We start from the raw sequence: 25,460 nt of genomic DNA, 5'->3' as shown, positions 1-25,460 counted from the left end.
GTCGCGGCGGCAGCTGCAGCGGGATTAGTCCCGCCGGGAAGCGCGGGCAGCGCTAATCCCGGCACATCCCGGCGGGAGCGGGGATTAGGGAGCGCGGCCGGGCCGTGGGGAACCAACCGGGGTGGCCCTGACAGGGACTGGGGTGGGCACCGAGGGGGCAGGGATATGGGGATGGGGGGATACGGGAATAGGGGAGATGGGAATGGGACGAGATGGGAATGGGAAGGGGAGATGGGAATGGGGGATGTGGGAATGGGGAAATGGGGATGGGTCCTAGCGGGGACAGGGATGGGAATGGGTGCAGGAGGGACAGGGATGGCAGAGATGGGAGTGGGTGATGAAGGAAATGGGGACACGTGCCAGTGGGGACAGGGATGGGGGGCACGTTGGGGGAGGACAAGTGAAGGGTGGTGGAAGGGTTAAAGACAGGGGACAGGGGATGGGGACACAGGGATGGCTGCAGGGGCGACAGGGACACAGGGATGTGTTCTGTGGGGACACAGAGATGGCTGCAAGGGGACACAGGGATGTGTTCTGTGGGGACACAGGGATGGCTGCAAGGGGACACAGGGACACAGGGATGTGTTCTGTGGGGACACAGGGATGGCTGCAGGGGGACACAGGGATGTGTTCTGTGGGGACACAGGGATGTGTTCTGTGGGGACACAGGGATGGCTGCAAGGGGACACAGGGATGTGTTCTGTGGGGACACAGGGATGGCTGCAGGGGGGACACGGGGATGTGTTCTGTGGGGACACAGGGACACAGGGCCCAAGGACCAGGATGTCGCCTCCTCCCGGGACCCCGCGATGGGGCAGATCCAGGGGCCCCACCCGCCCCTTCCAAGGGATGACGGGGCCACGCAGGGACCCGGCCTGGCCGGGAAGGGCAGGACCCCCGGGCTCTGTCCCCTCTGTCCCCTCTCGGTGACCGCCACCCCCCGTCCGGCAGCGCGCGGGGCCCTCCCGGGAAAAGGGGGGGCCCCGAAATTCCCGAGCGCCCGCGGTTCCCTGGCAACGCCGGCGGTGCAGCCGCTTCCCACACACTGCGGCGGCGCCTGCGCCGCGACACGGGGACATCCCTGCGGCGACACGGCTGGGGGGACACCCCGGGAGCCCCGAGCCCTGCAAAAAGGGGGACACGGCGTGGGGGGGGCACCGGGGACGGAGAGCACCGGGAGGGAGGGAGGGGACAGTGACCCAAGGCGGGGGGACAGTGACCATGGAAGGGAAGGGACAGTGACCCCCGGGAGGGGACAGTGACCATGGAAGGGAAGGGACAGTGACCCCCGGGGGGGATGGGGACAGTGACCACGGAAGGGAAGGGACAGTGACCCCCGGGGGGGATGGGGACAGTGACCACGGAAGGGAAGGGACAGTGACCATGGAAGAGAAGGGACAGTGACCCCCGAGAGGGGACAGTGACCCCCGGGGGGGATGGGGACAGTGACCACGGAAAGGAAGGGACAGTGACCCCCGAGAGGGGACAGTGACCATGGAAGGGAAGGGACAGTGACCACAGGGGGACTGCGGACAGTGACTGCAGAAGGGAAGGGACAGTGACCCAAGGGGGGGAGACAGTGACCACTGAAGGGAAGGGACAGACCTCAGTGGGGGGAAGGGACACAGATTCTGGGGGGATGGGGACAGTGACCACTGAAGGGAAGGGACAGTGACCTCTGGGGGGGATGGGGACACAGATTCCGGGAGGATGGGACAGTGACCCCCGGGGGAAGGGACACAGACCCTAGGGAGCCATGGGGACAGTGACCCCAGGACAAGGGGACACCTGTGGCCAACCTGGCCTCACCTGGGTGCCCGGGGCCGTCAGGTTGAGCGTGGTGGGGCGATGCTTCTGCGTCTCCTCCAGGGCGGGCGAGGGGATGGGCGAGGCCGAGGGGGACGGCGGCGCCTCCAGCTCGTTGCCTTCCTCCTCCTCCTCTTCCTCGTCGTCGTCGTCGTCGTTGTCGTCGATCATCTCGAACTCCTGGAAGTCGTCCTGGAAGGTGCACACGGGGTGCGGCTGCTCCCCGCGCTCCAGCACCAGGCAGTCCTGCGGGCGGCACCGTGTCAGGGACCAGGGGACAGCGCGGGCCACCCCCCTGCCACCGAGGGGTGGCAGCGTCCCCAGTCCCCACTGGGGTGGCCTGAAGGGACAAGGGACTGCCGGCTCGTCCCCTTTGCCTCAGCACCCACAGAGCCACCAAAGGCACCGCTGTGGGTGAGTGGCAGCAGCCCGATGTCCCCACAGCCCCTGCGGTGTCCCCAAGGGCCACCAGGCTCCTGCACCTTCTCATAGTGGTCCGAGTCGTAGTTGAGGCCGATGCCGCAGTCGTCCGTGATTTCTGACAGGTCCTCGTCATCAAACTCCTCCAGGCTGATGTCCTGGGGGGGCCTGGGGACACAGGGGACACGGCTCAGTGACAGCCAGGCCCTCACGGCACTGTAAGAGCAGAGGGGCACCATGGGGACACAGGGGACACGGCTCAGGGACAGCCAGGCCCTCATGGCACTGTAACAGCAGAGGGGCACCATGGGGACAGAGGGGACACGGCTCAGGGACAGCCGGGCCAGGCCCTCATGGCACTGTGAGAGCAGAGTGGCACCACGGGGACAGAGGGGACACAACCCGGCCAGGTGCTCATGGCACCGAGAACAGAGTGGCACCATGGGGACATCCATCCGTGTATGGGTGACACTCTCAGCATGGGAGCACAAGGGACATGGCACCATAACTCTGTCACCCCTGGGTGCCACACAGGCATGGCACCATAACTCTGTCACCTCTGGTGCCACATGGACGTGGCACCAGGACATGTGGACATGTCACCACAACCCTTTCACCTCTGGATGCTGGAACAGGACAACCACAGGGACATGTCACCACAACACAGGGATATGTCACCACAGCTCTGTCACCTCTGGGTGCCACATGGATATGTGTGTATGTCATCATTCCCCTGTCACCTCTGGGTGCTGGCACAGGACAATCACAGGGACGTGACACCAAACCCTGTCACCCCTTAGTGTCAGCACAGGACAACAACAGGGACATGTCACCATAACACAAGGACATGTCACCACAGCCCTGTCACCCCTGCAGCCACATGGACATGTCACCATAACCCTGCCACTCCTTAGTGCCAGCATGGGACAATCACAGGGACATGGCACCACACCCCTGTCACCTCTGGGTGCTGGCACAGGACAACCACAGGGACATGGCACCACAACCCTGTCACCTCTGGTGCCACATGGATATGTCACCATAATCCTGCCAGCATGGGACAATCACAGGGACATGTCACCATAACACAGGGACATGTCACCACACCCCTGTCACCTCTGGGTGCCACATGGACATGGCACCAAGTCCTGTGTCCCCCGGGTGCCATATGGACGTGGCACCACACCCTGTCCCCCCTGGGTGCTGGCACAGGACAGCCACGGGCACACATCACCCACGGCTGTCACCACGCGGTGGCACCGGCTGGGCGGAGGTGCCGAGGCCACCACACGTCCCAAATTCCCGTCCCACAGAATCCCTGGAGCCGAGGTGGGGAGGGGACGGTCACCAGCTCTGAGGTGGCCTGTGCTGCTGGGGGGGGGGGGGTCACACCGGCACGGCGGGGGGTGACAAAGGGGACACAGGCTGTGACACCCCTGAGCGCATTCCCAGGGAACGGGGGTGCCATGGAAACCAGCGGCTCCTGCGGGAACAGCGGAATGAGAGAAATCCCGAAATCCTGAAATCCTGGCAGGGTTTGGGGCCAGAAAACCGAAACTGGGGGTTTGGTGGAGGCTCCGTGAGGGGGGAGATACAGCCTGGGTGCCACTGGGACCCTCTGGTCACCCTCTGTGGGGCTGGGGACATGCAGGACCATCCCCAGGGGTGTGTGGCAGCAGCCAGGTGCCACTGGGACCCTGTGCCCACCTTCCATGGGGTTGGGGACACCCAGGACCCCCAGCTGGCGACCAGGAGGGTGTGGCAGCACCTGGGTGTCACTGGGACCCTTTGGTCACCCTCTGTGGGGTTGGGGACACCCAGGGTCCCCCCATTTGGGTCTCAAGGGTGCCTGGGTGCCACTGGGACCCTCTGGTCACCCTCTGTGGGGTTGGGGACACCCAGGGTCCCCCCATTTGGGTCTCAAGGGTGCCTGGGTGCTACTGGGACCCTCTGGTCACCCTCTGTGGGTTTGGGGACAGGCAGGACCATCCCCAGGGATGTGTGGTAGCAGCCAGGTTCCACTGGGACCCTGTGCCCACCTTCCGTGGGGTTGGGGACACCCAGGGTCCCCCATTCCAGTCCCAAGGGTGTGTGGCAGTGCCTGCGTGCCACTGGGACCCTCTGGTCACCCTTCCATGGGGTTGGGGACACCCAGGACGCCCAGCTTGTCCCCACGGGGGTGTGGCAGCACCTGGGCACCAGTGGGACCCTGTGCCCCCTCCGTGGGGTTGGGGACAGCCCGGTGGGCTCGGGCGGGTGCGGGGGCCCAGCCCGCAGGGTCAGACCCCCAAGGGGACCCAGGGCTGTCCCCTGTCCCCCCCGCGGTGCAGCCGCCCCCGATTCCCGGCAGGAAGATTCCCCTAATCCCATAATTCCCAGAAGTAGGGCACGGCCGCGCCGAATCCGCGCAGATTTGGGGCAAAAGCGGCAGAAACGGAGCCGGGGCCGGGGCTGAGCGGGAGCGGGGCTGAGCGGGGCCCCAAAGGACACACGGGACAGGGGAGCCCTGGGAGGGGGGGTGAGGGGTCCCGGGGTTTGGGGAGCGCAGCCTTTTGGGGTGCAGAGCCCTGGGGTGCTGGGAGGGAATGTCCTTCGGGGTGCAGAGCCCTGGCGTGTCGGGAAACAGAAATTTTGGGGTTCAGGAACCTTTGGGGTGCCGAGCTATGGGATGTGGAGGGGCAGAACCCTTTGGGGTGCAGAGCCCTTTGGGGTTTCAGGGTGCCAAACTCTGGGGTGTTGGGGTGCAGAGCCCCGGGCTGTGGGGAAGAACATTTTTGGTGTGCAGAACCTTTTTGGGATATTGGGGTGCAGATCCTGCTGGGGTATAGGGACCAGAGCCTGGGCTATTGGGGAACAGAGCCCTAGGATATTGGGGAACAGAGCCTTGGGATTTTGGGGTGCAGATCCTGTTGGGTTATAGGTTAGAGCCTGGGGTATTGAGGAGCAGAACCCTGGGGTTTTGGGGTGCAGAACCCCAGGATGTCAAGGAGTAGAACCCTGGCGTTTTAAGGTGCAGAGCCCTTTGGGGTGCACAGCTCAGGATGTTGGGGTGCAGAACCCTTTGGGGCACAGAGACCTGATTTGTTGGGGAGCAGAGCCCCAAAAAATGCTGAGGAGCAGAGCCTTGGGGTGTCAGGGAGCAGAGCCTTTTGGGGTGCAGAGCCCAGGGGTGTTGGGGGCCAGACTCCTCGATATTGGGGCACAAATCCCAGGATGTCGGGGTGCAAAGTCCAGGATGTTGGGGTGCAGAGCCCAGGATGTCAGGGAGCAGAGCCCTACGGGGTGCAGAGCCCAGGATGTTGGGGTGCAGAGCCCTACATTGTGCAAAACCATCTCCCAACCCCACAGAATATGGGGGCCTGCCCCCCTGCAGGAAGAACCCTGGGACCCTGCTGTCCCCGGGGTCTATGGGGGTCCTGTGGGCACACAGGGGGACAGGGACAGCGGGGCTGAGTCCTCCTGGGGTGGGGACCTCGGGGTCCCCTCCTGCACCCCGGACCCTCCTCAGTGGGGGAGAAACTCCTGATCCTGGCTGGGGACACGGGAATGGGATGGGATGGGATGGGATGGGATGGGATGGGATGGGATGGGATGGGATGGGATGGGATGGGATGGGAACACTGCAGTGGGGTGGGGACACTGTGGTGGGACAGGAATGACATGGAGGGATGGGGACACTGCTTTGGGTTGGGATGGTCACACGGGGTGGGAATGACACAGTGGGATGGGGACACTGTGGTGGCATGGGAATGGCACATTGATATGGGGTGGTCACAGTGGGATGGGGACACTGTGGTGGCATGGAACCAGCAGTGAGAGCCCGTCCAGCTCCACAATCTCCCCGATGGGATCCCAGGGGACCGGGCTGGGGCCAAATGCAGCACCCCAGCCATGGATACAGGGACACAGCACCGGCAATGAGCAGTGGGAACAAGGACAGTGCCCATCCCCACCTTGGGGACACTCCCAGGGCCGGCTGGCACCGAGGAACAGGAGCAGAGCCGAGGGTGGGGACAGGGCCGGGGGTCTCACCCAGCCCCACACACACAGAGGGGATCAGGAAGGGCTGGAACCTGCAGGACCCCCCACACCCCTACGGCATCCCAGTGACACCAGTGCCACCACCCCGAGCCGGGATGGGCCAGAGGGGACCCCAAAGGCGCCCAGCATCACCTGGCAGGGGGCACAGGGCCGGGAGGGCTGGGCAGGGACAGCGGCGGTGCCAGCGCTGGGCAGGGATAGCGGCGGTGCCAGCGCTGCCAGGGCCGGGAGGGCTGGGCAGGGACAGCGGCGGTGCCAGCGCTGCCAGGGCCGGGCTCCCTCCCCGGGGAGCGCTGCCGGCGGCGCAGGCCCCGGGCGGGTGGAATTTCCACATCGCTGCCAGCCCCGCTCCCTGCGCACCGCCCGAGGGGGCTCCGAGCGCCGGGAGGGGACCCCACAGTGACCGGGAGGGGATGGCACCCCCCGCCCGCTCCCGGAGCTTGCTCTGACCCCGTGGTCACCCCAAACTGGGGACCGGGGGCTCCTGGCTGGCACCTGGGGCTGCCACGGCCCGAGCGGGAGGTGGGAGCCATCGCAAGGCCCGGCTGCGTGCGCGCCTGGAATTCCCTCATCGAGGGAGCGTCCCCACAATCGAGCATCCATTCCCACCTCGGGCATTCATTCCCTCATCGAGGAAGCATTCCCAGCCCGTTCCGGCCTCTCCTCTCCGGCCAGGGGGTCCCACCCCACCGGGCACCCCCTCTCTGCCCGCGGCTCCTCAGGGAAGGCACAGCCGGGTTCGGGTTCGGGCTCTCCCGTCACCATTCCCGGCTGATCTCGGCGTGCTCGGGGAGCCCCAGGGAGCGGCCCCGGGTTTGGGATGGCTCCGGGCACAGCTCCCGCTCCCCGCACTGGGCCCGGCTGCCCCAGGGCCCGGCCCCGAGGCCGAGCGGCCCCAGCGAGGCCGTGGCGTCCCCTCCCTGCGCCACCGCGGGCAGGGACAGCCCGGGGTCCTGCTGCGCTGCGGGCCGCGAAGGGGACAGCCCGGCGACAGGGACATCCTGGGGACAGGGACATCCTGGGATGCTCGGGGAAGGGGACATCATCGGGATGGGGATGCTCAGGGAGGGGACAGTCCGATCAAGGGGATGCTCAGAGAAAGGGACATCCTGGGGATGGAGATGCTCAGAGAAGGGGGACATCCTGGGGATGGGGACATCCTGGGAACGTAGATGCTAAGGGAGGGGACATCCTGGGGATGGGGATGCTAAGGGAGGGGACAGTCCGAGCAAGGGGATGCTCAGGGAAGGGGACATCCTGGAGACGTGGTTGCTCAGAGAAGGGGACATCCTGGGGCCAGGGACACCCCAGAGAAGGGGAGCCCTGCCCAGCACAGCCACAGCCAGCCAAGGGCACGTCCCGCAGCCCCGCTGTCCCCTGCTCCTCTCTCCGCAGCTCCCGCATCCCCGGGGCGCTCCAGGTGCCCCTCAGGGCCGCCTCCTGCCCTTCCCATTCCGCTGCCGGGCGTCTCGGCCCCGCAGTGCGCCAGCCCGGCCCGGAGCCCGCACCCCAACCCCGCACCCCGACCCCCGGCCCCGCACCGCGACCCCCGGCCCCGCATCCAGCCAAGGTCAGGCGCGGGGCGGGCCCCGCCGCGTCCCCTCCCCGCGGGACCCCCGGCGGCCCTGCGGGAAGGTGACCGATCCCGGGGCCCCGGTGCGGCGTCCCGGCTGCGGGATCCCCCCGGATCCCTTCGGCATCTCCCCGGCCGCGCCGAGCCCCCCCTGCTCCCGGGACCGGCCCCCCCATCCCCATCCCCGTCCCCATCCCGGGGCCGCTGCGGCGCCTCGGGAGAGACAAAGAGGCGGCGGCGGCTCCTCCCGCAGCGGCCCCGGGATGCGGCGGCCCCCGAGGCCGGGGGGGCTCCGGGCCCCGGGCAGGGGAAGGCACGGAGGGGACCCCGCGCCCCCCGCCCGCGGCGCTCCGGGGCTGGATGGCGGCGCCGGTAACGCCGGGAAGGGCCGCGCTGGGGCGGGGGGCGGGAGGAGCCCCCCCGGTCCCGCATCCCAAGGTGAACGGGCGGGCGGGGGGGGCCGGGGCGCGGGCCCGGTGCAAGGGCGGCACGGCGGGAGGGGAAGGGCAGCGCGACCCCGCATCCCCCCCCCCGCGCATCCCCCGCGCGTCCCCCGCTCACCGGCAGCCGGGCGGGGAGAGCGAGTGGAAGGTGGAGAGCGAGAACATCTCGGCGCGATCCGCCATTTTCTCCGGCCGGGGCTGCGCCGGACTGCGGAGCTGCGGGAGCGGGGGGGGGGGAGCGGCGGGAGGAGCTGCGGGAGCGGCGGGGGAGCGGCGGGGGGCGGGAGGAGCCGCGGGAATGAACGGGGGGAGAGGGAGGAGGAGCTGCGGGAAAACGGGGGGAGAGGGGCGGGAGGAGCTGCGGGAATAACGGGGGGAGAGGGAGGAGCCGGGAGGGGCGGGGGCGGCCGGAGGGAGGGAGGGAGTTGTGGGATCGGATGGGATGGGGTGGGATGGGATGGGGTGGGATGGGATGAGGGGCGGTCCAGGGGGTCCAGAGAAGGAGGGGTCTGGGGGTGTGGGATGGGATTGGGGGAGTTCTGGGAATGGGGGTGGGATTGGGAGGGAATGGGGAGGGGTCCTGGGTGGGCGGGGGGGGAATCTCCTGAGGGGAGGGGAAAGGGAAGGGAAGGGAAGGGAAGGGAAGGGAAGGGAAGGGAAGGGAAGGGAAGGGAAGGGAAGGGAAGGGAAGGGAAGGGAAGGGAAGGGAAGGGAAGGGAAGGGAAGGGAAGGGAAGGGAAGGGAAGGGAAGGGAAGGGAAGGGAAGGGAAGGGAAGGGAAGGGAAGGGAAGGGAAGGGAAGGGAAGGGAAGGGAAGGGAAGGGAAGGGAAGGGAAGGGAAGGGGATTTAGGATGGAGTGGGATCACCTGGGATGGGGAGGGGCAGGAAGGGGTCGGACTGGAGAAGGACAGGGCGTCAGTAGGGTCTATAGGACATCAGGGGTTTTACAGTGGGGTCAGCGAATCTATAGGAGGGGTCGAGGGTCTAAAGTGGGGCCAGAGGGCTTATAGGGTGTCCAGGGGGTCCATAGGGGGTGCGGGGCTCTGTAGTGGGGCAGGGCAGTTTATAGGGTTGTCAGGGGGTCCATAGGCGGTGACAGGGCCGGGGCGGAGCTGTCCGCGGTGCTGAACGCGGGAGAGGGGAACAGGGGCCGTATGGGGGGCAGAGGGGCTATAGGGGCTGTAGGGCGGGTCTATAGGGGATCCCGAAGCTCTGTAGGGATGCTGAGGGATCCATACGGGGCTCGGGGGGTCTATGGGGTCGGTAAGAGGGGATAGCAGCCGTGTGGGGACTGGGAGCAGAGCACAGGGGTCTATAGGGGGTCAGGGGTCTATAGGGGATCGGGGGGTCTATAGGGGATCGGGGGGTCTATAACGGGTCAGGGCTCTATAGGGGATCGGGCCCTATGGGGGCGCTCTATGGGGTCGCTCTGTAGGGTCGCTGAGCGGGCCGGGCGCCGCGCAGGGCCCGCGAGCGGAGCTGTCCCTGGTGCTGACAGCGGGACGGGACAGCGGCCGCCGCCGGTGGCCGCAGGGGACACCAGGGAGCGGCCAGGGGACACCAGGGACGGTCCCAGTTCGGGGGGCGGGCAATGGGACCCCCGCACTGCCACCCGCGGGATGCGGGGTCCCTCAGTGTCCCCTGTGTCCCACACTCCCTCAGTGTCCTCCATGTTCCTCAATTCCCTCAATGTCCCCACACCCTCGGTGTCCCCCATGTCCCCAAGCGAGGCCGAGGCCACTTTGGTGCCACCACAGGGCCCCAGGAACACCCAGGGTACCCCAACCCCCCCCCCCCCAGGACCCACTCCTGCCTGTGCCCCTTCCCAAAATTCCCATCCATCCCAACATCCCCATTCCCATCCATCCATCCGTCCATCCATCCGTCCATCCATCATCCATCCATCCATCCATCCATCATCCATCCATCCATCCATCCATCATCCATCCATCATCCATCCATCATCCATCCATCCCAACACTCCCATTCCCAGTTTCCAACCCAACATTCCCAGTTTTCACCCCTTTCCCACTCCCATCTTCACCCCAACATTCCCATTCCCCCCAATATTCCCATTCCCACCTCAATCCCAACATTCCCATTCCCAGTTTCCACCCCAACATTCCCATTCCCATCTTTGTTCCTTTGGGATTTTGGGACACGGCCCCACCCCAGCAGGGATTTGGGGTTCCAGGAGCTCTCCCCGGGGTGTTTGAGCTCCATTCCACAGGGAAAACATTCCATAAAAACCGAGCAGGATCTTCCCAAGCCCAGGGATTCCCAAACTCCCAGCGGGAATTGTGGTTTTAAGGGACTTCAAGGATTTCCAAGGATAAGCTGGGCTCGATGCTCCTTTGGGATCCCGCTCTGGATGTTCTGGATTCCTCTGGCCCCTGCCAAGGCCTGGCCCCCTTTCCATGGAAAATGATCCCAAATATCCCCATTGGCCCAGGCTGAGACCGCTCCGTCTTTCCCAGGGTTCATTCCCTGGATAACTGGGATGTGCTGGGAATTCTCATGGGGGTGTGAGCACAGAATTCCCAGATTATTGAGCTGGGAAAGAATTCCAAGGTCAGTGAGTCCAAGCTGGGCCCAATCCCCACCAGAGCCCCGAGTGCCACCTCCAGGAATCCCTTGGACACCTCCAGGGATGGGGCTCCAAAGCTCCCTGGGCAGCCCCTGCCAAGGCCTGACCCCTTTCCATGGAGAAATTCCCAAATCTCCAACCCAAACCTGCCCTGGCCCAGGCTGAGGCCGCTCCCTCTGTTCCCGGGGCTCATTCCCTGGAGCAGATCCCGATCCCCGCTGGCTCCTGGCAGGAGCTGGGCAGGCCCAGAAGGACATTCCCGATCCCGGCCCCGATCCCAGCGGAGCTGCCCTGGCCCCCAGCCCGGGGCACATCCCACTTTTCCCGGGCTCTGCCTGCACGGATCCCTGGGGGGCTCGGGGGCCCTTCCCGAGGCACTGCCGGCATTCCATGGGCCAGGATCCCACAATTCCCCAATCCTGGCGGGGTCTGCCTGGGAGAGACCTCCCAGCCCATCCCAAGGATCCCCCGGGATCGAGGAGATCCCACAAGCACAGCCCAGGAAGTTTTCCAAGCGTTTCCATTCCCAGCATCCATGAATTGCACCCTGGGTTGATCCCAAATCTTTGGCTCCCAGAATGGATCCCAGGGATCTGCCTGGATCCACCACAGCTCTGAAAAATGGGAGAAATTCCCACTGGGAGAATCCAGCCTGAGGAAAATCCACCCATTCAATCCTTCCTGCCCTCCTTATCCCAAGTTTTCCCCTTTCCCTTTCACTTCCAGCTGAGTCCTTCCCATGGAGCCGCAGGGTCTCCTCATCCCCAAATCCCCGAATCCCCAAATCCCCGAATCCCCAAATCCCAGCCCTTCTCCACATCCAACCCCCGCCACTTCCCACCCCAACATGGAACATCAGCTCCTGGAGCAGCAGCTGGAGCAGCTGGAGCTGAGATTCCACTCAAAAAAAAAAGGAATTTCCCTTTGGGAAAAGCCAAAGCTGGGAAATCCCAGATCTGGGAGCACCTGGCACAGCCCAGCCGCAAGCCCAGCCCAGGCCTGATGGAAATCTGGGAAGCAAAGGGAAATCCCTCGGGAATGGGGGGCCCCCAGGGAGGCCCAGGGCTTCCAGAAGCTTCCCTGAGAATCCCGGGATGAGCCAGAGCCCGTCCCGAAGGAGCCCCGGAGCCGCCTCTGCTCCAGGCTGAGCCCAAATCCCAAATCCAGCTGGAGTTTTCCAGCCCAAATCCCAAATCCCTCCAGAGTTTTCCAATCCAAATCCCAAACCCCTCTGGAGTTTTCCAGCCCAAATCTCAAATCCCTCCAGAGTTTTCCAGCCCAAATCCCAAATCCCTCTGGATATTTCCAGGCCAAATCCCAAACCCCTCTGGAGTTTTCCAGTCCCCTCCCAAAGCCCTCTGGAATTTTCCAGCCCTTCCCAGCCCCGTTCCCCTCCCTGGCCCCATTCCAGCCCCTCCAGGGCTCTCCAGGATTCCGGACGGGGCCTCACCGGAGCCACCTTTGGAAAATTTGGGAAAACTCTTCCTGGAAAATGTTTGGGATCGCAATCCCCACACGGGTTTCCAGCCCCATGGATGTGACACTTGGGGACACAGGAGGGTGGCCTTGCCCTGCTGGATTGATCCCAGGGGATTTTCCAGCCTCAGTTCCCGCCCCGGGCAGGCCGGGGTGGCAGCAGCAGCAGCAGCAGCTGGCACAGATGTCACCACCCCCTGTCACCCATCTGTCACCCCCAGTTCCCCCCCGGCACTTCCCGAGACTCTGGACATAATCCGGGATTGGAGCCGGGCATCGCTGCCACCCCTGAGCCGGGAATGTCACATGGAGGGGACAGAGTGGCCCCAGGAACGGGCACAGCTGGACACGGACACGGGGTGGACACGGAGTTTATTGGTGACCATGGGCAGGGGGACATGGTGACCATGGGGAGGGGGACACGGTGACCATGGGGCAGTGTGGGATTTCCACGGGGAGTTTGGGGCTGGGGGTGTCTGTGGGGTGGGCACAGGATGTCCGTGGGGTGGGACAGGGCAGGAGGTGTCTGTGGGGTGGGGATGGGGTTTCTGGGGGGCATTATGGGGCTGGGGGTGTCTGTGGGCAGGGCACAGGGTGTTTATGGTGTGGGGCACAGGGTGTCTATGGGGTGGGCACAGGGTGTCCATAGGGGGTACAGGGTGTTTTTGGCGTGGGACAAGGCACAGTGTGTTTATAGGGTGGGCACAGTGTGTTTATAGGGTGACCAAAGGGTGTTTATGGGATGGGACAAGGCACAGTGTGTCACAGCGTGTTTACAGGGTGGGCACAGCCACCAGGTGCCCCTGCCCTCAGCCCCGCTGTCCCTGGCCGGCCGGGGGGTGGCTCAGGGGGTGTCCCCATTGTCCCCCTGTGCCAGCAGCAGATCCAGGTAGGCCCCAGAGATGAGGTCCTGCTCCCCGATCCCGAACTCCTGCAGCAGCTCCAGTGCCACGCGCTGCCCGTCCTCCTCGCTCTGCTCCGGCCGCAGCACCACCTGCGGCCACCCCACGGTCACCAGGGTCACTCGGGGTCACCAGGGGTCACCCGGGGTGCCACCCCCCCTGTCCCCTCACCTCCAGCTCCAGGAAGTCCCCGAGCCCCTGCACCCGGTCCAGGTGCAGCCGGGTCTGGCCCAGCAGGAACAGGAGCCGCTCCTTCCTCACCGTGCCCAGCACGCCCAGGGACTGCGACAGCACTGCCTGGGGACAGGGGGGAAACAGGGGTGGCACAGCGGCTGACAAGGTGGCCCAGTGGGTGACAGAGATGGCACAGGGGTTTACAGGGATGGCACAGGGGTGACAAGGTGGCACACACAGGGCGCCCCCAGCCCCGCTCACCTGCAGCCCCTCGGGGTCGGCCGTGGGGGTGATGCTGAACTTGGACAGTTTGGGGCCGGCGCTGTCGGGGCGCTCGTAGAAAATCAGCTCCCCCCGGCCATCCTGGGGACAGGCACCGGTGGGGACAGGTGAGGGACAGGGCCAGGTGAGCACGGGGACAGGGCCAAGCCCCTCCTGCCACCCCTCACCTGTGTCCGGCGCAGCTTGAGCCGCCCCCGCGGCACCCGGAAGAACGTGTCGGTCTGGAGCAGCACCTGCCCGGCCCCGGGGCACACCTGGGGCTGCTCCTGCCCCTCACCCGTGCCCGGCCCAGCCCCGGGGCACACCTGGGGCGGCTTCTGCTCCTCACCCGTGCCCGGCCCAGCCCCGGGGCACACCTGGGGCGCTCCCTGCCCGGCCCCGGAGCACACCTGGGGCGCTCCCTGCCCTGCCCCGGGGCACACCGGGCACACCGAGCCCAGCCCCTGCAGCCTCAGGGCCGCCCTCAGCGCTTCCTCCCGCGCCCTCAGCCGCGCCTTCACCTCCACGTTCCGCCGCATCCCGCCGAGCGCGCCCATTGACTGTCGCGCACGCACCACCTCCCCGAGGCGTCTTTCTATTGGTCGATTACACCGTCAATCAGTGAACCGCGCTGTTATTGGTTAGAGGCTGCCCGGGCGCTGCCCCGGCAGAGCGGGCCGGGGCAGGGGCGACCATGGCGGCCGCGGCGGGGGGCCAGGGCTGCTGCAGCGAGGACGGCGATGTCCCCGCCGCCACCCGGCTGCAGGCCTACGCCTGGTGCCGCGAGTTCCTGTCCGGCTCCTGGAAGCTCATCGGCCCGGACGAGTTCGGCATCTGGCCCATCGGGTAGGAAGCGGAACGGGCGAGAGGCGTTCCCCCCCCCGCCCTCTCCGCGGTGGTCTCGTCCCGGGGTTTAGGGAAGCGTCCCTCCCAGCGGCCCCGGTTACCCCGGAGCGGTGTCCGTGTCCCCTCACAGCGTCCCCTCACAGTGGCCCCTCACAATGGTCCTCACAGCGGCCCCGGTTGTCCCTGGAGCCGTGTCCCTGTCCCCTCACAGCGTCCCCTCACAGTGGCCCCGTTTGCCCCGGAGCGTTGTCCCTGTCCCCGGTGTCCCCTAGTTGCCCCCGTGACCAGTAGCCCAGTGCCCCTCGGATTGGTGTCCCCAGTTACCCTCCGGACCAGTGTGCCGGTCCTTTCCCCGACCCTTGTCCCAGTCCCTCTCCCAGTGGCCCCGGTTGTCCCTGGAGCGGTGTCCCTGTCCCCTCCCAGTGTCCCCACACCTGTGTCCCTGTCCCCTCCCAGTGTCCCCAGACCAGTGTCCCAGTCTCGTCCCCGACCCTCTCCCAGTGGTTCCAGCTGCCCCACCCTGAAGCAATGTCCCTGTCCCCCGGTGTCCCCAGGTGCCCTCAGGGCCGTGTCCCAGTGTCTCCTCCCAGTCGCCTCCCAGACCATCATCGCTGTCCCCCAGTGTCCCCCAGTTGTCCCCATGGACTGGTGTCCCGGTCCCTCTCCCAGCTGCCCTCAGTTTCCCCCCGGACTCGCACCCAAGTGCCTCTCCCAGTGTCCCCAAGCACGTCCCCAGTGTCCCCATCCATTGTCCCCAGTATCTCGGTCTCTCTCCCAGTGTCCCCCATCCATTGTCCCCAATGTCCCTCTCCCAGTGTCCCCATCTCCTGCCAGGTGCCCAGCACATCCCAAGCAGGGGTATCGCTGTCCCCCCATGTCCCCCGCAGTTCCCGGTGCCACCTTGGTGTCCCGGTCGCCCCTGACCCCCCAAATCCCACAGCGGGGGCTTGGGAACTCCTGTACAAGTGCGTGCTGGCCAGGGTGGGTCAGTGTCCCCCCGGTGTCCCCAATGTCCCCAATGTCCCTGTCCCACAGAGGGGGGCTCAGTAACCTGCTGTACAAGTGTGCGCTGCCCGAGCACGTGCAGAGCGTGGGGGACGAGCCCCGGCAGGTGCTGCTGCGCGTCTATGGGGCCATCCTGCAGGTGAGGGGACAGTGACACCCCATGGGGACCCCAAACCCCACGGGGACCCCAAGGGAACCCCCCGGGATTGGGGATCTGGCTGGGATATGGGGGGTGCTGGGGTTGGGGGTTCCAGGGCCGTCCTGCAGGTGAGGGGACAGTGACACCCCATGGGGACCCCTGGGACCCCAAACCCCATGAGGACCCCAGGGGAGCCCCCCAGGACCCCCTGGGATTAGGATTTTGGGGTGCCTTCCCACTGGGGTAGGGGGTGTTGGGGCCATCCTGTAGGTCAGGGGACAGTGACACCCCAAATCCCAAGGGACCCCCCCAAACCCCGTGGGAACCCCAAGGGATCCCCTGGGATTAGGGTTTTTGGGTGCCCTCCCTCTGGGGTGGGGGGTGCTGGGTTTGAGGTCCCATTTTTGGGGTACCATTGTTTGGGGTGCCAGTATTGGGGGTGCTGGGTTGGGGGCCCGTTTTTGGGGTGCTGGAAGTCCCATTTTTAGGGTCTTGGTTTTGGGGTAACGGTATGGGGATCCTGGTTTTGGGGGTGCTATTTTGGGGTCCCATTTTGGAGTCCCAGTTTGGGGATCCCGTTTTTGGGTCCCATTTAGGGGATGCCATTTTGGTGTCCTGTTTTTGTGGACCCATTTTTGGGTCCTGTTTTTGGATTTCCTATTTGAGGTCCTGTTTTTGGGGATCCCTGTTTGGTGTCCCGTGTTTTTTGTGTCCCAATTTGGGGTCCCGTTTTTGCGGATCCCATTTTGGGGGTCCCATGTTTTTTGTGTCCTGATTTGGGGTCCTGTTTTTTGGGATCCCTGTTTGGTGTCCTGTGTTTTTGGGGTCCCGTTTTTTGGGATTCCTGTTTGGTGTCCCAGTTTGGGGTCCTGTATTTTTGGATTCCTGTTTGGTGTCCCAATTTGGGTTCCTGTTCTTGGGGATCCCTGTTTGGTGTCCTGTGTTTTTGGTGTCCCAATTTGGGACCCCATTTTTGGGGCTCCCATTTTGGTGTCCCAAATTGGGGTCCCATTTTTGCGGATCCCTGTTTGGTGTCCCAAATTGGGGTCCCGTTTTTGGGGATCTCTGTTTGGTGTCCCAATCTGGGATCCCGTTTTGTGGTCCCATTTTTGGGGATCTCTGTTTGGTGTCTCAATTTGGGGTCCCGCTTTTGGGGATCCCTTTTTGGTGTCCTGTGTTTTTGGTGTCCCAATTTGGGATCCCATTTTTGGGGATCTCTGTTTGGTGTCGCAATTTGGGATCCCATTTTTGGGGCTCCCATTTTGGTGTCCCAAATTGGGGTCCCGTTTTTGGGGATCCTTGTTTGGTGTCCCGTGTTTTTTGTGTCCCAATTTGGGGTCCCATTTTTGGGGCTCCCATTTTGGTGTCCCAAATTGGGGTCCCTTTTTGGGGATCCCTTTTTGGTGTCCTGTGTTTTTGGTGTCCCATTTTGGGATCCCATTTTTGGGGATCTCTGTTTGGTGTCCCAATTTGGGGTCCCATTTTTGGGGATCCCATTTTGGTGTCCTGTGTTTTTTGTGTCCCAATCTGGGATCCCATTTTTGGGGATCCCATTTTGGTGTCCCAATTTGGGGTCCCGTTTTTGCGGATCCCATTTTGGGGTTCCCATGTTTTTTTGTGTCCCATTTTTGGGGCTCCCATTTCGGTGTCCCATGTTTTTTGGTGTCCCAATCCGTGTCCCCGTTTTGGGGCGCCATCCTGTCCCCCATGCAGGGCGTGGACTCGCTGGTGCTGGAGAGCGTCATGTTCGCCATCCTGGCCGAGCGCGCGCTGGGCCCGCGCCTCTTCGGGGTGTTCCCGCAGGGCCGCCTGGAGCAGTACCTGCCGGTAGGATCGGGGTCCCCCGCGCCCCCCCGGGCCCCCCCGGGCCCCCCCAACGCCCCGTGCCCCCCCAGAGCCGGCGGCTGCGCACCGAGGAGCTGCGGGACCCGCGCGTCTCGGCCGAGATCGCCGTCACCATGGCGCGCTTCCACGGCATGGCCATGCCCTTCAACAAGGAGCCCAAGTGGCTCTTTGGGACCATGGAGGGGTGAGGGGGGACTGAAATCCTACTGGGAATGGGGAGGGGGAACTGAAATCCTGCTGGGAATGGGGAGGGGGGGACACAAAATCCTACTGGGAATGGGGAGGGGGGACCAAAATCCCACTTGGGAACAGGGAATGGGGTGAGGGAACCTGATCTCACTGGGAACAGGGAATGGAGTGAGGAGACCCAATCCCACTGGGAACAGGGAGGGGAGACCAAAATCCCTCTGGGAATGGGGAGGGGGGACCAAAATCCTACTGGGAATGAGGGGGGACTGAAATCCTACTGGAAACAGGGAGGGGAGACACAAAGTCCCTCTGGGAATGGGGAACCAAAATCCCACGGGAATGGGAATGGGGTGAGGGGACCCGATCCCACTGGGAATGGGGAGGGGGGGACCAAAATCCCACTGGGAATGAGGGGGGACTGAAATCCTACTGGAAACGGGGAGGGGGGACACAAAATCCCTCTGGGAATGGGAATGGGGAACCAAAATCCCACGGGAATGGGAATGGGGTGAGGGGACCCAAATCCCACTAGGAATGGGAATGGGGTGAGGGGACACAAATCCCACTAGGAATGGGAATGGGGTGAGGGGACACAAATCCTACTGGGAACAGGGAATGGAGTGAGGGGACCCGATCCCACTGGGAATGGGGAGGGGGGACACAAAATCCACAAAATCCTACTGGGAATGGGGAGGGGGGACCAAAATCCCACTGGGAACAGAGAAGGGAGACCAAAATCCTACTGGGAATGGGGAGGGGGTACTGAAATCCTACTGGGAACAGGTGTGGGGACCCAAAATCCCACTGGGATCAGGGAGTGGGGACCCCAAATCCCATTGGGATCAGGGAGTGGGGACCCCAAATCCCATTGGGATCAGGGGGTGGGGACCCCAAATCCCATTGGGATCAGGGGGTGGAGACCCCAAATCCCATTGGGATCAGGGGGTGGAGACCCCAAATCCCAACAGGTCCAGACCCCGGGGGTTTCCTGGCTGCTTCCAGCAGGTCCTGTGGGACACCCAGGGGACACTGGGTGGCCTTGGGGTGGCCAGGGCTGGGCAGGGAGCTCTGGGGGTTCTGTCCTCGATGTCCCCATGCTGTCCCCACACTGTCCCCACACTGTCCCGTGTCCCCAGGTACCTGCAGCAGATCTCAGAGCTGACGTTCTCAGAGCCGGCACAGCTGCAGCAGCTGGAGCAGCTCCGGGGCTACAACCTGGAGCAGGAGATGAGGAGCCTCAGGTCACTGCCACCCCCTGGGTGTCCCTCTGCTGTCCCCTGGCCCTGCCCAGCCCGACAGCGTCCCCAGGGCAGGGATCCTGCGGGGCCGGGGTGTCCGTGGTTCTGTCCTCCCCTCTGTCCCTGGTGTCCCCTCTATGTCAGGGCCCCCACTGTGTCCCTCATGTCCCCTTTGTTCTCCTGTCCCTGGTGTCCCCCGTGTCCCACATGTCCCTGTGTGTCCCCATGTCCCTAGAGTCCCTGTGTCCCCCCTGTCCCTGGTGTCACCTGTGTCCCCCATGTCCTCAGGGTGTCTCCCCTGTGTTCCTTGTAACTGTGTCACCTCTATTTTCCGGTGTCACCCATGCCTTTGTTCCTCTGTGTCCCACATGTCCCCTGTGTCCCATATCCCCAGTGTCCCTGTGTCCCCCAAATCCTTGGGGTGTCCCTGGTGTCCCCTGTGTATATCCCCATTTCCTTGGGCCTTCTCCATGTCCCTGTGTCCCTGTACCCCTGCCATCCCCGTGTCCCCATTTCCCTGGATCTCTGTGTCCCCAATGTCCTTGTATGCCAAGTGTCCCCCTTGTCCCCAAATCCCTGTGCCCCCATGTCCCCATACCCCTGGTGTCCCCACCATGTCCCCATATCCCAGGATCCCTCCATGTCCTTGGGCTGTCCCTCATGTCCCCATACTCCTGGTGTCCTCCCATGTCCCCATGTCCCCTTACTCCTGCTGTCCCCCCATGTCCCCATATCCCAGGATCCCTCCATGCCCTTGGGCTGTCCCTCATGTCCCCATGTCCCCAATACCCCTGGTGTCCCCACCATGTCCCCATATCCCGAGATCCCTCCATGTCCTTGGGCTGTCCCTCATGTCCCCAATCCCTGCTGTCCCCCCATGTCCCCATACTCCTGGTGTCCTCCATGTCCCCCATCCCTGGGCTGTCCCCAAGCTGTTCCCCTGTCCCCAGGCTGTCCCCCTGACCCTGGGTTGTCCCCAAGCTGTCCCCCTGTCCCTTGGCTGTCCCCTTGTCCCCATCGTGGTCTCCCAGCCTGTCCCTGTGTCCCCTCTGAGCCCCTCTCGCCCCTCAGGGACCTGCTGGAGGCCACCCCATCCCCGGTGGTTTTCTGCCACAACGACGTGCAGGAGGGTGAGTGCCACGGGTGGCCCTGTCCCCCAGACCCCCCAAACCCCCCAAAACCCCACAAACCCCCCATAAATGCCCCAAACCCGACCCCACAGGGAACATCCTGCTCCTGGCGGGGCGCGAGGCCTCCTCGGAACGGCTCATGCTCATCGACTTCGAGTACAGCAGCTACAACTACCGGTGGGCTTGGGGGTCCCCGGGGGGTTTGGGGGTCCCCAGGGGGGTTTGGGGGGTTCCTGGGGGTCCCTCATGTTCCATGATCCCACTGGGACTTCCCCACTCCTGCTCAGATTCCACGGTCCCGGTGGGATTTAGGGGCTCCCCCTCACAAGTCCCTGATCCTGGGGGATTTTAGGGGTCCTTGGGGGTCCCTCACACTCCATGATCCCACTGGGATTTGGGGGCTTCCTGCTCATATTCCTGGTGGCTTTTAGGGGCTCCCCCTCCTGAGTCCCTGCTCTTTTTTTAGGGAGATTTTAGGGGGTCCCTGGGGACTTTTGGAGGATGGCAATTTGGGAGTCCCTAAAGGATTTGGGTTCCCTGCACTCCATGACCTCACTGGGGTTTGGGAGCTTCCTGCTCATATTCCACGGTCCCGGTGGGATTTGGGGTCTCCCCATCACCACTCCGTGACCCCGTTGGGATTTGGGGTTTCACCTCTCTGCTCCATGATCCTGGTGGGATTTGGGGCTTTAATCCCCTCTGCAGGCTCCCCAGGGGGGTTTGGGGCTCACAGTGGGGTCAGTGCTGATCCCATGGTGGGTTTGGGGCTCACAGTGGGGTCAGTGCTGATCCCCAGTGATTTTGGGGCTCCCAGTGGGGTCAGTGCTGATTCCCAATGATTTTGGGGCTCCCAGTGGGGTCAGTGCTGATCCCTGGTGGGTTTGGGCTCACAGTGGGGTCGGTGCTGATCCCTCAGTGATTTTGGGGCTCCCAGTGGGGTCAGTGCTGATCCCATGATGGGTTTGGGGCTCACAGTGGGGTCAGTGCTGATCCCTGGGTGGGTTTGGGCTCATAGTGGGGTCAGTGCTGATCCCCAGTGATTTTGGGGCTCCCAGTGGGGTCGGTGCTGATCCCTCAGTGATTTTGGGGCTCACAGTGGGGTCAGTGCTGATCCCTGTTGGGTTTGGGGCTCCCAGTGGGGTCAGTGTTGATCCCCAGTGATTTTGGGGTTCCCACTGGGGTCAGTGCTGATCCCTGGTGGGTTTGGGCTCCCAGTGGGGTCAGTGCTGATCCCTGGTGGGTTTGGGCTCACAGTGGGGTCAGTGCTGATCCCCAGTGATTTTGGGGCTCCCAGTGGGGTCAGTGCTGATCCCCAGAGATTTTGGGGCTCCCAGTGGGGTCGGTGCTGTGTGACCCCCCTGTTGCAGGGGCTTTGACCTGGGCAATCACTTCTGCGAGTGGGTTTACAGCTACAGCCACGAGAGCTGGCCCTGCTTCCAGGCACACCCCGAGCACTTCCCCAGCCGCCAGCAGCAGGTCTGGGGGCTCTTTGGGAGGGGGGCTTTGGGGTCCCGGGGTGTCTCTTGGGTCTGGAGGGTCCCCTGGAGGTCCTGGGGGTGTCCCTTGGGGCCAAGAGGGTCTCTTGGGACTGGGCAGGGGTCCCTTGGAGAGGTCCCTTGGGGACAGGGAGGGGTCCCTTGGGGTCAAGGAGGTTCTTTGGGGTCGAGGGGTTCCCTGGGGTGCCCCCTTGGGACTGGGGGATCGATCCCTTTGGGTGTCTCAGGGATGTCCCATGGGGATCCCTTGGGGTCAGGGGGTGTCCCTGGGTGTCCCTTTGGGGTCCCAGCCCCGTGTCCCCCTCCCCAGCTCCATTTCATCCGCCATTACCTGTCCGAGGTCTCGGGGGTCCCTTTGGGTGTCCCTTTGGGGTCCCAGCCCCGTGTCCCCCTCCCCAGCTCCATTTCATCCGCCATTACCTGTCCGAGGTCTCGGGGGTCCCTTTGGGGGTCCCTTTGGGGTCCCAGCCCCGTGTCCCCCTCCCCAGCTCCATTTCATCCACCATTACCTGTCCGAGGTCTCAGGGGTCCCTTTGGGGGTCCCTTTGGGGGTCCCTTTGGGGTCCCAGCCCCGTGTCCCCCTCCCCAGCTCCATTTCATCCGCCATTACCTGTCGGCGCTGTCGGGCGGCCGCGGGCGGGCCCCGCCGGAGGAGCAGGAGCGCCTGGAGGAGGAGATGCTGCGGGAGATCGAGCGGTACCGGCGGGATCCGGGGGTCCTCAGTGGGATTTGGGGGGATTGGTGCCTCTCTTTGGGGTCTCTGTGCCGCTTTTGGGGGTGTCTGTGGGATTTTGGGGGGGGTCTTTGTACCTCTGTTTGGGGTTTCCGTGCCACTTTTGGGGTCCTCTGTGGCAAGATTCGGGGTTTCTGTGCCCTCATTTGGGGTCTCTGTGCCACTTTTGGGGGGTCCTCTGTGCCTCAGTTGGGGTCCTATGTGGTTTTTTGGGGGTCTTTGCACCTCCATTGGGGGTCTCTGTGCCACTCTGGGATGTCTGTGTCACTTTTGGGGTCCCCTGTGTGATTTTGGGGGGGTCTTTGTACCTCTGTTTGGGGTTCCCGTGCCACTTTTGGGGTCCTCTGTGCCCTCATTTGGGGTCTCTGTGCCCTCATTTGGGGTCTCTGTGCCCCTATTCGGGGTCTCTGTGCCATTTTTAGGCTCCCGTGCCCCACGCCCCCCTCCCGTTGGGTGTTTTTGGGGTGCCCTGCGAGGGTTTTGGGGTCTCACCCCCGTTTCCCCCCAGCTTCACCCTGGCCTCCCATTTCTTCTGGGGGCTCTGGTCCGTGGTGCAGGCCAAGATCTCCACGATCCACTTCGGGTACCTGGTGAGCTTTGGGGGGCACTGTGCCCCTCCACAACCCCCCTGAACTCACCTTTCATCCCCTTTTCCCTTATTTCCCCTCCCTTTCCCCATTTCTCCCCGTTTTTCCCCTTTCCTTCCTCTTTTCCCAATTTGCCCCCCATTTTCTCCCATTTTCTCCCATTTTGTCCCCTTTTTTCTCCCATTTTCCCCCTTTTATCCCTCCTTTTTTCCCCCCATTCTCCCCCCCTTTTCCCCCCATTTTCCCCCTTTCCCCTCTTTCCTTTTTCCATATTTGCCCCCATTTTCTCCCATTTTTTCCCATTTTTCTCCCCTTTTCCCCCTTTTATCCCCCCTCTTCCCTCTTTACCTGCCCTTTCCTCCCTCTTTCCCCCTTCTCCCTTTTTCCTCCTTATTTTCCTCTTTTCTCCCCCTTCTTCCCCCCATTTTTCCCCCTTTCCCATTTCTTACCTTTTTTTCCCTATTTGCCCCCCATTTTCCCCTCATTTCCCCCATTTTTCTCCCATTTCCCCCCTTTTATCCTCCCTTTTTTTCCCTTTTCTCTCCTTCCCTGCCCTTACCTTCCTCTTTCCCCCTTCTCCCTTTTTCCCCCCATTTTTTCACCTTTCCCCTTTCTTTCCTTTTTCCCAATTTGCCCCCCATTTTCTCCCCTTTTTTCCCAATTTTTCTCCCATTTTCCCCCATTCTTCCTCCCTTTTCCCTCCTGCCCTGCCCTTTCCTCCCTCTCTCCCCCTTCTCCCTTTTTCCCCCTTTTCTCCCCTTCTTCCCTCGCTTTTCCCCCTTTATCCCATTTCCTCCCCTTTTTTGCCCTTTCCCACCCTTTTTAACCCCTTTTCCCCCCTTTTTTTGCCCATTTCCCCTTTTCCCTCCTTCCCTGCCCTTTTCTCCCTCTTCCCCCTTCTCCCCTTTTCCTCCTCCTTTTGCTCCTCCTTCTTCCCCCATTTCCCCCCCTCTTTAACCCCTTTTTAACCCCTTTTTTAACCCCATTTTTCCCTTTTTCCCCAGGATTACGCCCAGAGCCGTTTCCAGGCCTATTTCCAGCACAAGGCTCGCTGCTCCTGAGGGGGATCCCCCAAACCCGGGCCCCCCCCCCCCGGGCTCTGGGGGGGCGTTGGGACGGTTGGGGGGGTTTGTAACGGTTTGGGGGGGCCCCGACAGTTTGGGGGGCGCCGCCACAACGGTTCGGGGGGCTGAGACCCCCCCCGGCACCCCGGGACTCGGCAGCAGAGGTGGGTGGGACCCCTCCCCCAATAAGGGTGGGATTTGGGGTGGGGGCTGCGGGCACCCCCAGATCCGCACTCCTGGCCAGTAACGGGGGGTTTGGGGTGGGTTTGGGGGGGTTCGGGGTGTGGAACAGGGGGTGGGGGACCCCCGTTTGTACTTCAGTGCCCCCCCCTGCGCCCCCCGCCCGCAGTTCTGGGGCCGGGGGGCTGCCGGGGTCGCCCGGTTTCGACAGCAGAATGTAAAACTCAGACCAATAAAGCCGCGCTGGGGCCGGCGCTCGAGTCCGCCTTCCCAAATCCCGCCCCAAATCCCACCCTAAATCCCACCCCTAAGTCCCGCCCCTTCAGATTCCTCCATCCCAAATCCCGCCCCAGAATCCCGCCCCAAATCCCACCCCGTCAAATCCCCCCATCCCGAATCCCGCCCCAAATCCCACCCTAAATCCCACCCCCAAATCCCGCCCCTTCAGATTCCTCCATCCCAAATCCCGCCCCAAATCCCACCCCGTCAAATCCCCCCATCCCGAATCTCGCCCCAAATCCCGCCCCTTCAAATGCCCCGTTCTCAAATCCCGCCCCAAATATCATCCCCTCAAATTCCCCCTTCCCAAATCCCGCCCTAAATCCAACCATCCTCGAATTCCCCCTCCCCAAATTCTCCCTTCCCAAATGCTGCTTTCCCCAAATCCCACCCCCTAATTCCCGGCTGTTCCTTCTGCCCCCTCCCCAAATCCGCCCCCCGGGACCCCCCAATGGCCGTCGGGCAGAGGGGGGGACGGCCCGGGGAGGGCACAAGGGACACGCGGGGGGTGACATGGGGGGGCTCTTTGGGGTGGGGGTCGCGAGTGCTGCAGACCCCTCCCCGTGTCCCCTCAGGGCGGGGGCAGGGGGCAGGGAACGGACAGGGGACAGGGAGGTGACACTCGGTAACAGCTGGGACAGGGGCCAGAGGTCGGGCAGGTGACAAACAGGTGGCAGGCAGGTGACAGGCGGGGCAAGGGGCAGGTGACAGGCGGGGCACAGGGACACCGGGGCACGGACACCCGCAGCCCGTGGCAGAGCCACTGTCCCTGTCCCCAGGATGCGAGTCCCTGTCCCGGGTCCCTGTCCTGGTCCGCGTGTCCCTGTCCCGTGGATGTGTCCCGGGATGTGTCCCTGTCCCTGATGTGTGTTCCTGTCACTGATGCCGGTCACTGTCTCGGGACGTGGATCCATCCCCCCGGGATGTCGGTGTCCCCCGGTGTCCCCGCTGTCCCCCTGGGGTGGCGCTCGGTGGCCCGGGCTGTGGATAACGCCCCATCCCGGGGATGCCCGTTCTATCCCGGGATGTCCGTTCCTGTCCCGGGA

At 63.8% G+C, this 25,460-nt stretch overlaps 3 protein-coding genes across 13 annotated transcripts in view; 1 reads left to right on the top strand and 2 right to left on the bottom strand.

Moving 5' to 3' along the window:
* Positions 1-8,596, bottom strand: part of MAPK8IP2 (mitogen-activated protein kinase 8 interacting protein 2) — a 28,887-nt gene extending 20,291 nt beyond the window's left edge. For both annotated transcript variants that reach the window (XM_074540309.1, XM_074540310.1), the window contains exons 1-3: positions 8,402-8,596; positions 2,289-2,394; positions 1,810-2,052 (exon numbers count right to left, since the gene is read on the bottom strand). In XM_074540309.1, coding sequence (XP_074396410.1) covers positions 1,810-2,052; positions 2,289-2,394; positions 8,402-8,466 — 414 coding nt within the window. In that variant the 5' untranslated portion in view covers positions 8,467-8,596. The remainder of the gene's footprint in view (positions 1-1,809; positions 2,053-2,288; positions 2,395-8,401) is intronic.
* A 4,104-nt stretch (positions 8,597-12,700) lies between these two features.
* Positions 12,701-14,286, bottom strand: LOC141728989 (uncharacterized). Of its 10 annotated transcripts, none has more exons than XM_074540324.1 (6): positions 14,127-14,240; positions 14,010-14,093; positions 13,872-13,958; positions 13,684-13,785; positions 13,420-13,545; positions 12,701-13,340 (listed from the first exon to the last, which is right to left on the bottom strand). In XM_074540324.1, exons 1-6 carry the CDS (start codon positions 14,238-14,240, stop codon positions 13,191-13,193), a joined length of 663 nt encoding a protein of 220 aa, XP_074396425.1. In that variant the 3' UTR covers positions 12,701-13,190. The 10 variants fall into 10 exon arrangements, with proteins under 10 accessions (XP_074396425.1, XP_074396424.1, XP_074396423.1 ...); XM_074540323.1 differs by having other exon boundaries at positions 12,703-13,340; positions 13,872-14,009; positions 14,061-14,093; XM_074540322.1 differs by having other exon boundaries at positions 12,704-13,340; positions 14,010-14,060; positions 14,094-14,240.
* Positions 14,287-14,377: 91 nt separating this feature from the next.
* CHKB (choline kinase beta) lies at positions 14,378-24,410 on the top strand. Its single transcript, XM_074540311.1, has 11 exons — positions 14,378-14,529; positions 15,565-15,673; positions 17,387-17,500; positions 17,569-17,702; positions 18,844-18,948; positions 20,017-20,075; positions 20,168-20,252; positions 21,443-21,551; positions 22,161-22,267; positions 22,813-22,894; positions 23,896-24,410. The coding sequence occupies exons 1-11, from the start codon at positions 14,378-14,380 to the stop codon at positions 23,950-23,952; spliced, it is 1,113 nt and encodes a 370-aa protein (XP_074396412.1). The 3' UTR covers positions 23,953-24,410.
* Positions 24,411-25,460: the final 1,050 nt, after the last annotated feature.

The sequence above is a fragment of the Zonotrichia albicollis genome, chromosome 4 (genome assembly GCF_047830755.1).
Source record: "Zonotrichia albicollis isolate bZonAlb1 chromosome 4, bZonAlb1.hap1, whole genome shotgun sequence".
NCBI lineage: Eukaryota > Metazoa > Chordata > Aves > Passeriformes > Passerellidae > Zonotrichia > Zonotrichia albicollis.
The sequence above is the reverse complement of the archived record's forward strand: the minus strand, read 5'-3'. Positions and strand labels throughout refer to the sequence as shown.